The sequence below is a fragment of the Castor canadensis genome, chromosome 14, assembly GCF_047511655.1.
Source record: "Castor canadensis chromosome 14, mCasCan1.hap1v2, whole genome shotgun sequence".
NCBI classification, from domain to species: Eukaryota; Metazoa; Chordata; class Mammalia; order Rodentia; family Castoridae; genus Castor; species Castor canadensis.
In genome coordinates this window covers 4,364,732-4,377,544 of record NC_133399.1, presented here as the reverse complement: position 1 = coordinate 4,377,544, position 12,813 = coordinate 4,364,732, and the positions used below count along the sequence as shown (strand labels likewise).

The window sequence follows — 12,813 nt, the reverse complement described above, 5'->3', positions numbered from 1 at the left end:
TCTTATGGTAAAACTAAATTGTGATTTGTTGGATGACTCAGGCTCAGATTTGTCAAAATGCACCTTACAATTCTTTACAAATCCTTTTGAAGATTTTTGCACTGATTACTGCACATAATCATTTTTGATACAAGGAAAGGGCATTTGGAATGTGTGTTGGTGAATATCTGAGTTTACAAAGGTGGTAGTGGGAAGAATGTTGATTCTGTGCTTCTTTTCCAGGAGAGAAATTATTGGAAATGTAGGGTAATTGCATCTATTTATGAGGGTTACAACATTCAGAATATATCATTCCACCACTTTCCTTTTGATTCAGGTATTTGGTTAGACAATGTAATTTGTAACAAGGAAGACAAGTGTAGGAGGTCCAGGCTCAGAGAAAGACGCCTTTCATTTTTTCTCATGGGGCAAAAAGTCGGTGTATTTTGAACACCGAGTGTGTTTGTAGTATAAATTAAATTTTTCTTCATTGTGTCAGTTTCTAGAACAGAGATTCTGAAATACTTGAAATTTCTAAGGCAATAGGAGTGCATTTCATTTTTTTATGAAGCCCTATTCAGGCAATGTTTGAATATATTCTAATGAGTTTTGTCAGGGCAATACCTCTCTATGACTTTTGGAAGTGACTAGTGTTACCAGATATAGCACACATGTGCTATGGTTGGTTTTCTGTCTCTCACTGATCCCCAGAAGTTGGAGGGACTGTTCTCAACTCTGCATGGAGTCAGAGTTGAATTGTAGGACACTCAATTGATATTTGAAAGTTGGTAGTGTTGATAACTCTACATATTTGTTATCAAAAGTGATGGCAAAGAAATACAGCAGAGGTCATAATATTTGGGTGTTTTAGGGAATGTTTGGTAATGTTACCAGATGTGTCCTTTCTTGGTACTTATGTGTTGTGTGAGATAAATTCAGGCAAGACACTGAAGTTGGGCAAAAGTGAAGCATAATTCATTAAGAAAAGATAAATATTGAATAGACTTCATAGGTAGCAATTAGGCATAAATCATGAGGATATACTAAGCAAATCTAAAATTGTGGAAGAGCAATCACAATATTTATGAAAATAAACAGTAATTAAAACATCTCAAACGTGCATTGACAGAGGTCAAGATAGCTTACTAAGGTGACGGAGTCAGAAGATGATTCTCAGTATTTCACTAACCTTAAAGTGGGTATATGACAATTTCTGCAGCAATAAATGTTTAACAATGAAGCTCATAAACCATATTCCTAGTGGTGAGGTTGACCAAAAATATTTTGTTCATTTTAATTATGTAAACTTGCTCTAGTGTTTTTCCCTGTTAGCAGAATATTCTTTTAGGAAAGGGGTGGAGGGATTGGTGCTCTGTAGATTATGGATAATTTAAATTTACTAGGAAATTTTGATAGTGTATGAATTTATGTGAAGTTTTATGGATGGTTGCTTATCCTGCAATTTGCCAATACATGGAATGTTCTAGTTTATTACACTTTTCTATTCAGAATTAAACAACTTCTTTGTATGCTACTGCTTGCACTACACTGATAGCCTGGAGTGTTGAGTATTTCTCCTACGTGTTCCTTCCTGTTTCTCTTGCCCCATCTCACCTCTTCCTTTCTGCCTATCATTCTTCTTTGGCTGCTCCTTTGTTCTGTGTGAATGGTGTTCTTCTGTTATTTTGAAGTTCAGATAGTTAGCATAACTTCAGCAAAATGATGTGTTGTATATTTAACTAGTGTAGTACAATCTTTCTGAAATCCTTTACCTATTTATTTGCTAACTTATCATACAGGGTCTTGTGATTGTTAAGGAAAGCACTATACCAATTGAGCCACTCTCCCAGCTAAATTTATTACTTACAGTAGTATGTTGTTGGTGTAATTGCTTCAGAACCCTCTCCCCTTTTTATAGTTAAATTGCTCACATTCATCCCAATAGCAGTTCCCAGATACCAGTAGACATGCAACTTTTCTCATGCATCTATAACATTATTCAGTCTTAGGACACTTGGTGGTACTTTTATGGGAACAAGTCCTAGGGATTTGTAATGGGAAGTGCTAGAATCCCATTGTACAACATTGAAGTTTTTGGGACCAGCTACCAAATAGCTGTTTATGTTCTACTTTCAATTTAAAAAATAGTTCCAATGAGATGTCAGAAGTACTATGTGATATGTGTATATAGATGGTGAATGAGAGTGTGATGACTCTGAACTGAAGTAAGTTCTTGCAAAGACAGTCTCTGCCCCAACTGCTGAGGCTTTCACAGTTCTTCTTGTAGATGGTGTGGGATGTGGTAGGAGCCACTGACATGAGCATGTGTTGCCACTTGTACTTGGCTTGGTTTCCTTCACAGACATGGTAGATGATTTTATCAAGAGAACATTTGACTATAAGAGATGTGCAAAAGGGTGCATCTTTCTCACAAATGTTAATGTGAGAAAGATTGAAACCTGTCATTACACTTGGTGCGTTTTGACAAACATCTTCAGTAAAGACAGATAGATGACAGGTTTGAGGTCCATCAAGCAATACAGCAAGTCTAGGGCTGCCAGGACTAAATAGGGAGACCCTGTTTCAATGACTAACACATACAATCTTTTGTAAAAAAAGTTAAAGTTCTTCATGTACTTGAATGCTGTATACATAACAGGATCAAATTATAAATTTGTGCAGAATGTTCCATGGAACACAACCAAACTACAAATGTGTTTTTTAAATCATTCTCAAATACTATGTGTATCCAATTTTTACTCCTGAACTGAAGCTTTCTGTTTATCATTCTGATTCCTACTTGTATACCCAGCTGCAATGGAACCTGAGGCAGGATGAAGTGCTATAGTACATAGTTGGACATTGGCAGCACCATACTTGAAATAATAACAGCTCAATAAAAGAAAGTATGTGGATTAACTTGACATAATTCTGTATGTTATGTTTGAGTTTCATGGGTACTGTCTTTTTAAAAAACATGTAATGCTTCAGGAATTTGCATGTCATCCTTGTGCTTGGCCATGTTAACCTTCTCTGTACCATTTCAATTTCAGAGTATGTGCTGCTTAATTGAACATGATACTGACTGTATTCATTTTATCAGTTGATAAGGTGTTTCTACTTTGATTTACGTCTGTGTTGGATTTATCAGTGAAGTAATATAGGTTTTTCAAAGTTTTCCAGTAGGCCTTAATTTTGTGCAACATTTGACAATTTGTCCTTAATATTTTTTGCTACCAGTAATCCAAGTGGAAAGAAATACCCTCTGTCATCTGCATATCTGACCAGTTTCCCACCACATGGACCTCTGCCCTGACCTCACTTGAGCCATTTCCCCTATAGCTAGACCAGCTCTCCAGGCCAGCACTCACTGGATCAGCAACTGACCCTTGCTAGTAGTTCCCAGACATAGGACAATGCAGGGACCTTTCAGTGATAAAGTTCCAGACTCAGGAGTTTGTCAAAATGGCCTACCTCCACTGCACTGTCCTCTTTTGATATAGTCAATAAGGACAAACCTAATTCAGGAAAAGAATGTTTAATTAGAGATATTAAATATTGTCATACCAACCTTCGACTATTCACCAACAGTGCATTGTGGGTTATCTTACTACAGACTCCTTAGGGTGAACATTGCTGATATGTGCAAACAATTATGAATAGTATATATAGAATAGGATATTGTTGGAATAAATTGCTTCAGGACACTCTCTCCTTTTTACAATTTATATACAGTTTGGTAAGGTTCATCCCATTAGCAGTTCTGCAATAACAGCAGAAAAGAAAGTTTCACTCTTGCAGTTATAACATTATTCATGCAGTCCCTTTTCACCTGATATTACTATAATGGGAAGTAAGTTGAAGGAATTTATTAGTGGATTGCTACAATTGCAGTGTATAACACATAATTTTTGTGACCATGTTCTGCTTTGAATTTAACAAATAGGTCTAGGGAGATGTCAGAATTAGTATGAATTGCCTGTGGGTATAGATGGAAGATGAGTGTGTTAAAAATGAAATGCATTGAATATGTGAAGACAACATCACATTATGAATTAATTATGCAAAGATTGTCTGTTTGCAGTTCTGTGACAATCTCATTTATTCTCACAAATGTGTGTGGGACACATTAGGAGCCCCTGACCTTTGAGGATGTTGCTGTGAACTTCACCCTGGAAGAGTGGGGCTTTTTGGATCCATCCCAAAAGAAGCTCTACAGAGAAGTGATGCTAGAAACCTACAGTAATCTGTCCTACATTGGTAAATATGGCATCATTACCTTATTCAAACTATGCACTACTGTTCTGGCTCTTGTTGCCTTGTGGGGTGTTTAAAAAGGGACAGTAATGGTTCATATACCTGCATGATCATTTTATACTATGAAAATAGCTGAGGTGTCAAATTGTTCTTTCATATTGATTAAATATTAATTATTTTTCTATCTCTATCTCATAAACAAAAGAAGAAAATGCAAATATTGAAGAGGACTTCAGAAATCCCAGTAGAAATATGAGGTAATTTCTACTTATAACTGAAACTGTGAACATCAAATGTGGCATGACAAGAAGTTTGAAAACCAAGGAAATGAGACCCCAACTTCCACTTGTAAATTGCTGAAATCAGTGAAAAGTTCTCTAAGATTGGGAAAATAAGTTAAGCTTCCAGAATCAGAAAATTCAAAACTTGATATGTGCCAGTATTCATAACATGTTTTGTCCCAAGATGTCACAAGAGATACTGTCCAGTTGCCCAATATATAAAAACAACCCCAGTGTATGCACATGTTTATTTAGCTATATCATGTCAAATTCCATCAGAGTTGTACTGTCATGTGCACTGGCATAGACTGGCACATTTTTCAAGCTATCTCCTCATGTTCATTCTTCTATTTCATGATCCTATATGCATTTGATCCAAGGCACCTCAATAAGAACTTTAAGTGTATTTCTATGTAGTAAAACTCTTTCAGTTTTGTCAAACACTTTTTGGTAATAGCTGTCCTCAGGCCCTGCTGCAGAACATTTAGTATATTTATGTTCATAAATCCTTACAGGAATGAACATCATCACTTCTCTTAATAAATCATTAATAGGATAACAATGGTAATCTTTCTCTTTTTTATAGACCTGAAGTGTTGGAGAGACTGCATGGACAGAAACATGTTCAATACTTTCAACAGACTCCAGAGAACATTGTAAGCAAGGAAACTCTGCTTAAACTAAAACCATGTAAAAGCTATATATATAATGCTTATGGGAAAACCTGCACTGATCACAAGGTTCTTCTAATCCATGAAAGGATACAGACTGTAGTGAAGGCTCAAGGATGGAATCAGTGTGGGAAAGCCTTTACTCAAGCCTGTCACCTTCAGAAACACAGAAGAACTCACAGTGGAGGGAAACCCTATGAATGTAAGCAATGTGGGAAAGCCTTTACTCGTTCCAGTCACCTTCAGAGACATAAAAGAACTCACACTGGAGAAAAACCATATGCATGTAAGCAATGTGGGAAAGCCTACTCTTGTTCCAGTACACTTCATATTCATGAAAGAACTCACACTGGAGAGAAGCCCTATGGATGTAAACAATGTGGGAAGGCCTTCACTTGTTCCAGTCAGCTTCAGAAACATAAAAGAACTCACAATGGAGAGAAATCCTATGTTTGTAAGCAATGTGGTAAAGCCTTTATTCGTTCCAGTCACCTTCAGAAACACAAAAGAACTCACACTGGAGAGAAACCCTATGGATGTAAGCAGTGTGGGAAAGCCTACGCTTGTTCCAGTACCCTTCGTATTCATGAACGAACTCACACTGGTGACAAACCCTATAGATGTAAACAATGTGGGAAAGCCTTTCCTCAAGCCTGTCACCTTCAAATACATGAAAGAACTCACACTGGAGAGAAGCCCTATGCATGTAAGCAATGTGGGAAAGCCTATACTTGTTCCAGTACCCTTTATATTCATAAAAGAACTCACACTGGAGAGAAACCTTATGCATGTATACAATGTGGGAAAGCCTTTTCTGGTTCCAGTAACTTTCAGAGACATAGAAGAACTCACACTGTAGAGAAACCCTATGCATGTAAGCAATGTGGGAAGACCTTTACTCATTCTGGTAACCTTCAAATACATGAAAGAATTCACACTGGAGAGAAACCCTATGAATGTAAGAAATGTGGGAAAGCCTTTATTCGATCCATTCACCTTCAAATACATGAAAGAATTCACACTGGAGAGAAACTCTATGTGTGTAAGCAATGTGGGAAAGCCTTTACTCATTCTGGTAACCTTCAAATGCATGAAAGAACTCACACTGGAGAGAAACCCTATGTGTGTAAGCAATGTGGGAAAGCCTTTTCTTATTCTGCTAACCTTCAAAGACATGAAAGAACTCACATTGGAGAGAAACCCTATGTATGTAAGCAGTGTGGGAAAGCCTTCCCTAAAGCCTGTCACCTGCAGAGACATAGAAGAACTCACACTGCAGAGAAACCCTATGGATGTAAGCAATGTGGGAAAGCCTTTACACTTTCCAATCACCTTCAGATACATGAAAGAACTCACACTGGAGAGAAGTCCTATGTGTGTAAGCAATGTGGGAAAGCCTACACTTGTTCCAGTACCCTACGTGTTCATAAAAGAACTCATACTGGAGAGAAACCCTATGGATGTAAGCAATGTGGGAAAGCCTTTACTCGTTCCAGTCACCTTCAGAAACATAGAAGAACTCACACTGGAGAGAAACCCTATGCATGTCAGCAATGCGGGAAAGCCTACACTTGTTCCAGTACCCTTCGTATTCATGAACGAACTCACACTGGAGAGAAACCCTATGGATGTAAGCAATGTGGGAAAGCCTTTACTTGTTCCAGTTACCTTCAAAGACATACAAGGATTCACACTGGAAAGAAACCCTATGTGTGTAATCAATGTGGGAAAGCCTTTACTTCTTCCAGTCACCTTCTAATACATGAAAGAACTCACACTGGAGAGAAACCATATACATGTAAGCAATGTGGGAAAACCTTTACTAATTCAAGTAACCTTCAAGTACATGAAAGAACTCACCCTGGAGAGAAACCCTTTTGATGTAAGCAACGTGGGAAAGCCTACACTTCTTCCAGTACCCTTCATATTCATGAGAGAACTCATGCCACAGTGAAACCCTGTGGATGTAAGCAATGTGGGAAAGTCTTTAATCATTCCAGTCACCTTTGAAGCCCTGAAAGAACTCACATTGGAGAGAAACCCTATGGATGTAAGCAATGTGTACAAACTGTTCTTATGCCCCAGTACTTACATTAGTAAAGAAAACTTACATTAGAGAGAAAAGGAACTTACATTAGAGAGAAAATCTATGGATGTGACCAATTTCCAGGGACATTAACAAATGGGAACTCACTCTACAGAGAAGCTCTATGAATGTAAGGAATGATAGACAATGTACACTCTATCCACTATCCTTCATACTCATGAAAAAACTCACAGAGGACAAACCCAAAAGTTAAAAATATGGAAAGCCTTCCTTACTTCTAGTACCCTTCATGCACCTGAAATACCTCCTGATGTAAAAACTCTCAGGTATGGCAAATGTGTTAAAGCATTCATATATCCCAATCTTCTTGAAAGATATGAATGAAGTCAGAAACCTTATCAAAGTGGATAATTTTGGAATGCATTCTTTTCCCAATAATCTTTGAAATGACACAATCCACATTAGATTACAGTGCTGTACATATGCATAATATAGATACGTCTTCACACATTGCAGTGCTGCTCCAAAATATACAAAGTTAACAATAGAAAATAATTGCATTAGGAAAGCAATGTGAAAAGTCTTCGCTCATTTCCATGACCTCAAACTGGAGAGTCCTCACACTGGAGAGTAAATCTATAGGTGTAAGCACAATGAAGCTGTCTATATTCATTCCATCCACCATCAAAGAATTGAAATACTACAATCTGTTACAAACCTTATAGATGTAAAATATGTGGGAATGTCTTCTTTCATTCTCATTATTCAAAAATATACTCAAGGTGTTGTACTGGAACATAACTTTGTGCATTGAAGTAATGAGGGAAAGCTTTGAATTATCCTGCTTCCTTTTAGCAACATGAGGGAACTCCATTCTTTCATTCATGAGACTGCCCAGGTTATCTAACTTTTGTTAACAAAAGCATGCCATGTCACCTGCTTTCCTCCAGTGATATGACGAAACATGACATGAAGAGAAAATTCGCCTCATGGTTTTGTCCTTTCAGGGAAGGGACTCCACCTCAATGCCACACATCCAATCCAGTCTGTTTTCTCCTAGTTATTTTGGAGCAAGAGCCTTTGAACTATTTGCCCATCTGACTTCCAACCAAGATCCTCCTGGCTCACCCTCTCAAGTACTAGGATTACAGAACTGAGATGCTGGAAACTGGTTATCTATTTCTAAATATTTCTCTTAAAACAACCTTTATGTTTCTTATTCTAGTTGCCAGCCTATAAAAACAACCTCATGGGATCCTGCATCAATAGACTTCCTAAGTGCTAGGAGGGGTTGCTTAAGTTTGTCTCTTATATGGGACTGGAATCTGGACTTGGCCTCATTCTTGCTACCCAGGTTTTCTACCACTTCAGCAACTTTGCCTTTGTTTGTCTTTTTACTTTCAATGTCCTTGCCACAGGGTCCTTTTTAGTTGCATAGGTATCCTAGGCTGACTTTGAACTTAGGTTGTTCCAACCCATTCCCAAACACTGGGATGAAAAACATGTGACATGATACTTGTGAAATTGTTCAGATTTTATCTTTCTTATTTCTCAATGCAGTTTGTGTACTGTCCAGGACATAGGTGAAAACAGAAAGCTTGTTTTCAAGTAGAACCTGGACTTGTCCTTACTCTTGTTTTAAAGAGATTGTGGTTTTGACCACCATTGTATGATGCCTTTTCTGTCAAGAATCACTTTTCTGTTTACATTGAAACCCAGTGAAGACTTCTTTACTTTCTACTGAGATCTATTTGTTAATCTGTGTCTTTTGATATGCCATGTTTAATATAGTTTCAAGATTGTTTATTAATATTGACTATAGATCATTTTAAAACTCTTCTTTCTCTATCTGTAACTTCCCTTCCCTTCATTCTTCATTCTTTCTTTTTTCAACTTTATTTCTATGTAAACTTCTCCAAACATTTATCCATAATCCTTCTGGTGGAAGTACAATTTGGGCCTCTTTGTTTTCCTGAAAGGACTACAAATTTGGGCCTTATGTGACTCAGGGATCAGTTTCTTTCTTTTTTTTTTTTTTCTGGGGGTGGGCTGGCCCTCAGACATGAACTTAGGGCTTCTTGCTTGTTATATAGCTACTGTATGATATAAGCCACTACAGCAGCCCTTTTATGTGTGTTAAGTATTGTCCAGATAGGGTCCCTCAAAATATTTGCCAAAGCTGATGTCAAAATGAACTTCTGATTCCTCCTCTTTAGTAGCTGGGATTATTGTGTGAACTATTGTTGCCCAGGTCTGGGGATTGCTTTCTTATTCCAATGATTTCAGATGCTTTAAGGCATTTATTCTACCTACTGTACTTTGCAATGTGGATTTTGTTCCATAGTTGTACACTGTGTTGTTGGAATTAGAGATTTGTACACAATACCATTAGATGGCATGATTTTTTCAAACCAACCTATTTGGTATTCAAACTCAGGTCCTCGTGTTTACTGGGCAGGCACTCTACCACTTGACCTACTCTGGTAGGCTGGTGATTTTTGAGATTGGACTTTGTATGACTTTAAACCACAAATCTACTGATTTCTGCCTCCTGACAAACTAGGATTATGGGCATGATGCTGGGGCATCCATTGAAATCGGTCTGTTTCTAAGGATATATGCTACACTTCTTGGTTAATTATGCTCTGTCTGATAAATAAAAACTACCTTTATCTGAGTTGTCTTTCATTAGTCGTATTAGTTTTAAGTTTTTGATGGTCTGTAATTTACCACACAGAGGCTTCCTAATGTTTCTTGGTAGAGTCACAGAGGAAGTGCTCAGTTCCTTTTTACTCATGAAAGAACTCACACTGGAGACAAACCTTATGGATATGGGAATTGTGAAAAAGCATTCACATGTCTCTGCTGCCTTTATAGGACTCATACAGGAGAGACCTTTGGATATAAGTAATGTGGGAAAAATTTTTTACTTCCAATGATCTTAAGAAACATGAACAAACTTACATTAGAGAGTAAGTATAGGAAAGCCAGGTAGGGTACTATTCACTTATCTCACTACCATGAAACCATGAAAGTCCACACTGCTTTTAGCATAGTAAAAGTGCCATTGTCCTTTACACAAATGAGATAATTCACAGTCACAAACTTATATATGTAAGCTATGTTGAGATGTCTTCATTCCATTATCAGAATATACATGAAAGATATCACACTGGTAAGTTCAAACCCCAGTATCACACACACAAAAAAATAGTGTGCTGCAGCTCAGGCTTGAGACAACAGCAACAAAAGAATTCCAGTGCCAGGGTTTCATACCTGTATTCCTAGATAATTAAGAGGCAGAGATGAGGAAAATTGCATTTCAAAGCCCCCATCAGTCAAATTGTTCATGAAACACCATGTTAAAAGTACCCATCACAAAAGAATTGCTGTTCGGCTGGCTCTAGCAGTAAAGTACCTGCCTAGTAAATGTGATGCTCAGAGATTAAACCCTAGTGCCATACCCCCCCAATAGAAATCCCTGTTTACTTCTAATCCCTTTGCACATGCATACATGCATGTAAATGTGAGAGGGGCAAGTATATGAATATATGTGTGCATTTAAATGTGATATAGGAAGGCGGTAATGCGGACACATGTCTGAAATCATAGCTTCTCGTGATCCTCACAGAAAAGGGTTAGTTGCAGTTCAGCATCAAAAGAATGTATATATATCAAAAGTCCAAATAGAGCCAGTTGTTTGGTTCACTTTACAATTTGTACAGTGCAGGAAGTAAAGAGCCTTTTGTAGAGTAAGTTACATATATAGTCCTCAATATTTTTACCCATGTACATAAAATATGTCTTCTGGACAGACTTCATTGTCCAAGAGGTAAAGTGCTTACCAAGCATGCATCAGTTCTTGAATTCATCCCCAAATGGTGGAATAGAAATTGGAAACTGCTATATGTGGTTCATCTAGCAGGTGGGATTTTCTGCCATTTTATAGGCTGAGCTCACAATTTTATAGTAAACTGTAGCTTCTGCATTGCTTTTCCAGGGCCTAATCTCAGGCTAAAATTTGTTTCTTAGGAAGAGGTAGAATCTTCAGCCCCTGCCATAGAGCCTGCTATTTCAAGTTCCACCAGAGCAACCTTGGTTTCATGATTTTGCAAAACATTGGACTCAAGCACCCTAGGGGCCAGAGTTTCTGCCTCCAATTTTCTCCCATGCATGGCTCCAAAATTTGACAAGTTTTCCACTGCTAAAATTGCTTCCTTAATTACCAAATTCATTGTAGCCATCCCCAAAGCCACTGTACCAAACATCAGCATAGGTTACAGCAAAACCACCATTATCACTAAAATTTCCTTCTTGCCCAATCAAACCATTACCGTCAAAACCATTTTCATAACCAAGGGCCATTTTCTCATGCCTGTTATCCTGGCTACACAGGAGATTGATCAGGAGGGTTGTGGCTTGAGACTAACCCCAGGCAAAGTTAATGAGCGAGGCTATCTTGAAATATCCCATCATAAACAAAAAATTTGCTGGTTTGTTGGCTCAATGTGAGGGTGAAGCCTTAGCATTGCAAAAAATAAATAACAAACAAAAGAACCCACAAAACAAAAACAAAAAAACCCTTAGTGACCCTGCTCACTCTTTCCAGAAACACTTCATGCAATTGGGTTGAAGAACTAGTTAAACTTATTTTCCTTGACATGGCTTCCTGTCTATGTTCTGGCCATTCACAACATAGTATTTCTTTTATTCATTTATTTAACAACAATGCCTATTAAGCACAGACTTTTGTTCTTCCTAATCAGACACAATGATTTGAGCCAGGTCCCTAGCCCTTTCATGATATTTTAATAATTTCTCAGGTATGGTTCCCATTTTTGCCATTGGCTGCCTTATACTATGCATCTCTGCTCTTTTGTTTACCCTGTTGTCCAAGACTATCATTTTTTGAGTGCATGAGATAATGTTGAAGGCAAATACTACAGAACACCTGAGACTCGGCCACTGCCACTACTATGAATTTTGTCTGCATTAAATGACCAATGTTGGTCTGGGTGCTGATGGCTCACATTGATAATCCTTTTTACTTTGGAGGCTGAGATCAGGAGGATTGCAGTTTGTTTCCAAACTATGCAAATAAGTGACTGAGACCCCAGAGGAAAATGGACTGGGAGTGTGGCTAAAGCAGTAAAGCACTTGCTTTGGAAGCATGAATACCTGAGTTCACACGCCAGTACCACCAAAAAAAAAAAATAGTGTTGGTGTGATGACCAGGGAATTTACCAGTGCTTTTGTATTGATTTTGCTTTTGTGTCTAAGGTGCAATAGAGAGTACAGGGCTGAGACCAATGACTGTAATCTGAAGTCAGTCTTGGACTTGCAAACAGAGGACAAGAACAGCTCAAGAAGGAGTGGTGACAGTGGGAAACTGGTGAGCACTGGAAAGAAGACCCACACATTGACAGTCAGGAGTGTTCCTCTCACTTCTAAGGTTTTAACTGTCAATACCTTGGGGCTGAATTTGGAATGTGTTCATTTTGCCATGCACATAGATTCCAGGATGCAGACCATATCTCAATAGGATTACAAATCTGTGAAGTTCAGGTGTACAGAAAGA

The 12,813-nt window shown here is 38.0% G+C and overlaps 1 protein-coding gene and 1 non-coding gene across 2 annotated transcripts in view; one reads left to right on the top strand and one right to left on the bottom strand.

Moving 5' to 3' along the window:
* Positions 1 to 9,912, top strand: part of LOC109702864 (uncharacterized) — a 260,263-nt gene extending 250,351 nt beyond the window's left edge. The window contains exons 2-4 of the mRNA XM_074053692.1: positions 4,113 to 4,239; positions 4,442 to 4,493; positions 5,104 to 9,912. Of these exons, the coding sequence (XP_073909793.1) occupies positions 4,113 to 4,239; positions 4,442 to 4,493; positions 5,104 to 7,069 (2,145 nt within the window). The 3' untranslated portion in view covers positions 7,070 to 9,912. The remainder of the gene's footprint in view (positions 1 to 4,112; positions 4,240 to 4,441; positions 4,494 to 5,103) is intronic.
* Positions 2,951 to 3,056, bottom strand: LOC141417037 (U6 spliceosomal RNA). The gene has a single exon (XR_012441668.1). It is a non-coding gene; the product is annotated as a U6 spliceosomal RNA (small nuclear RNA).
* Positions 9,913 to 12,813: the final 2,901 nt, after the last annotated feature.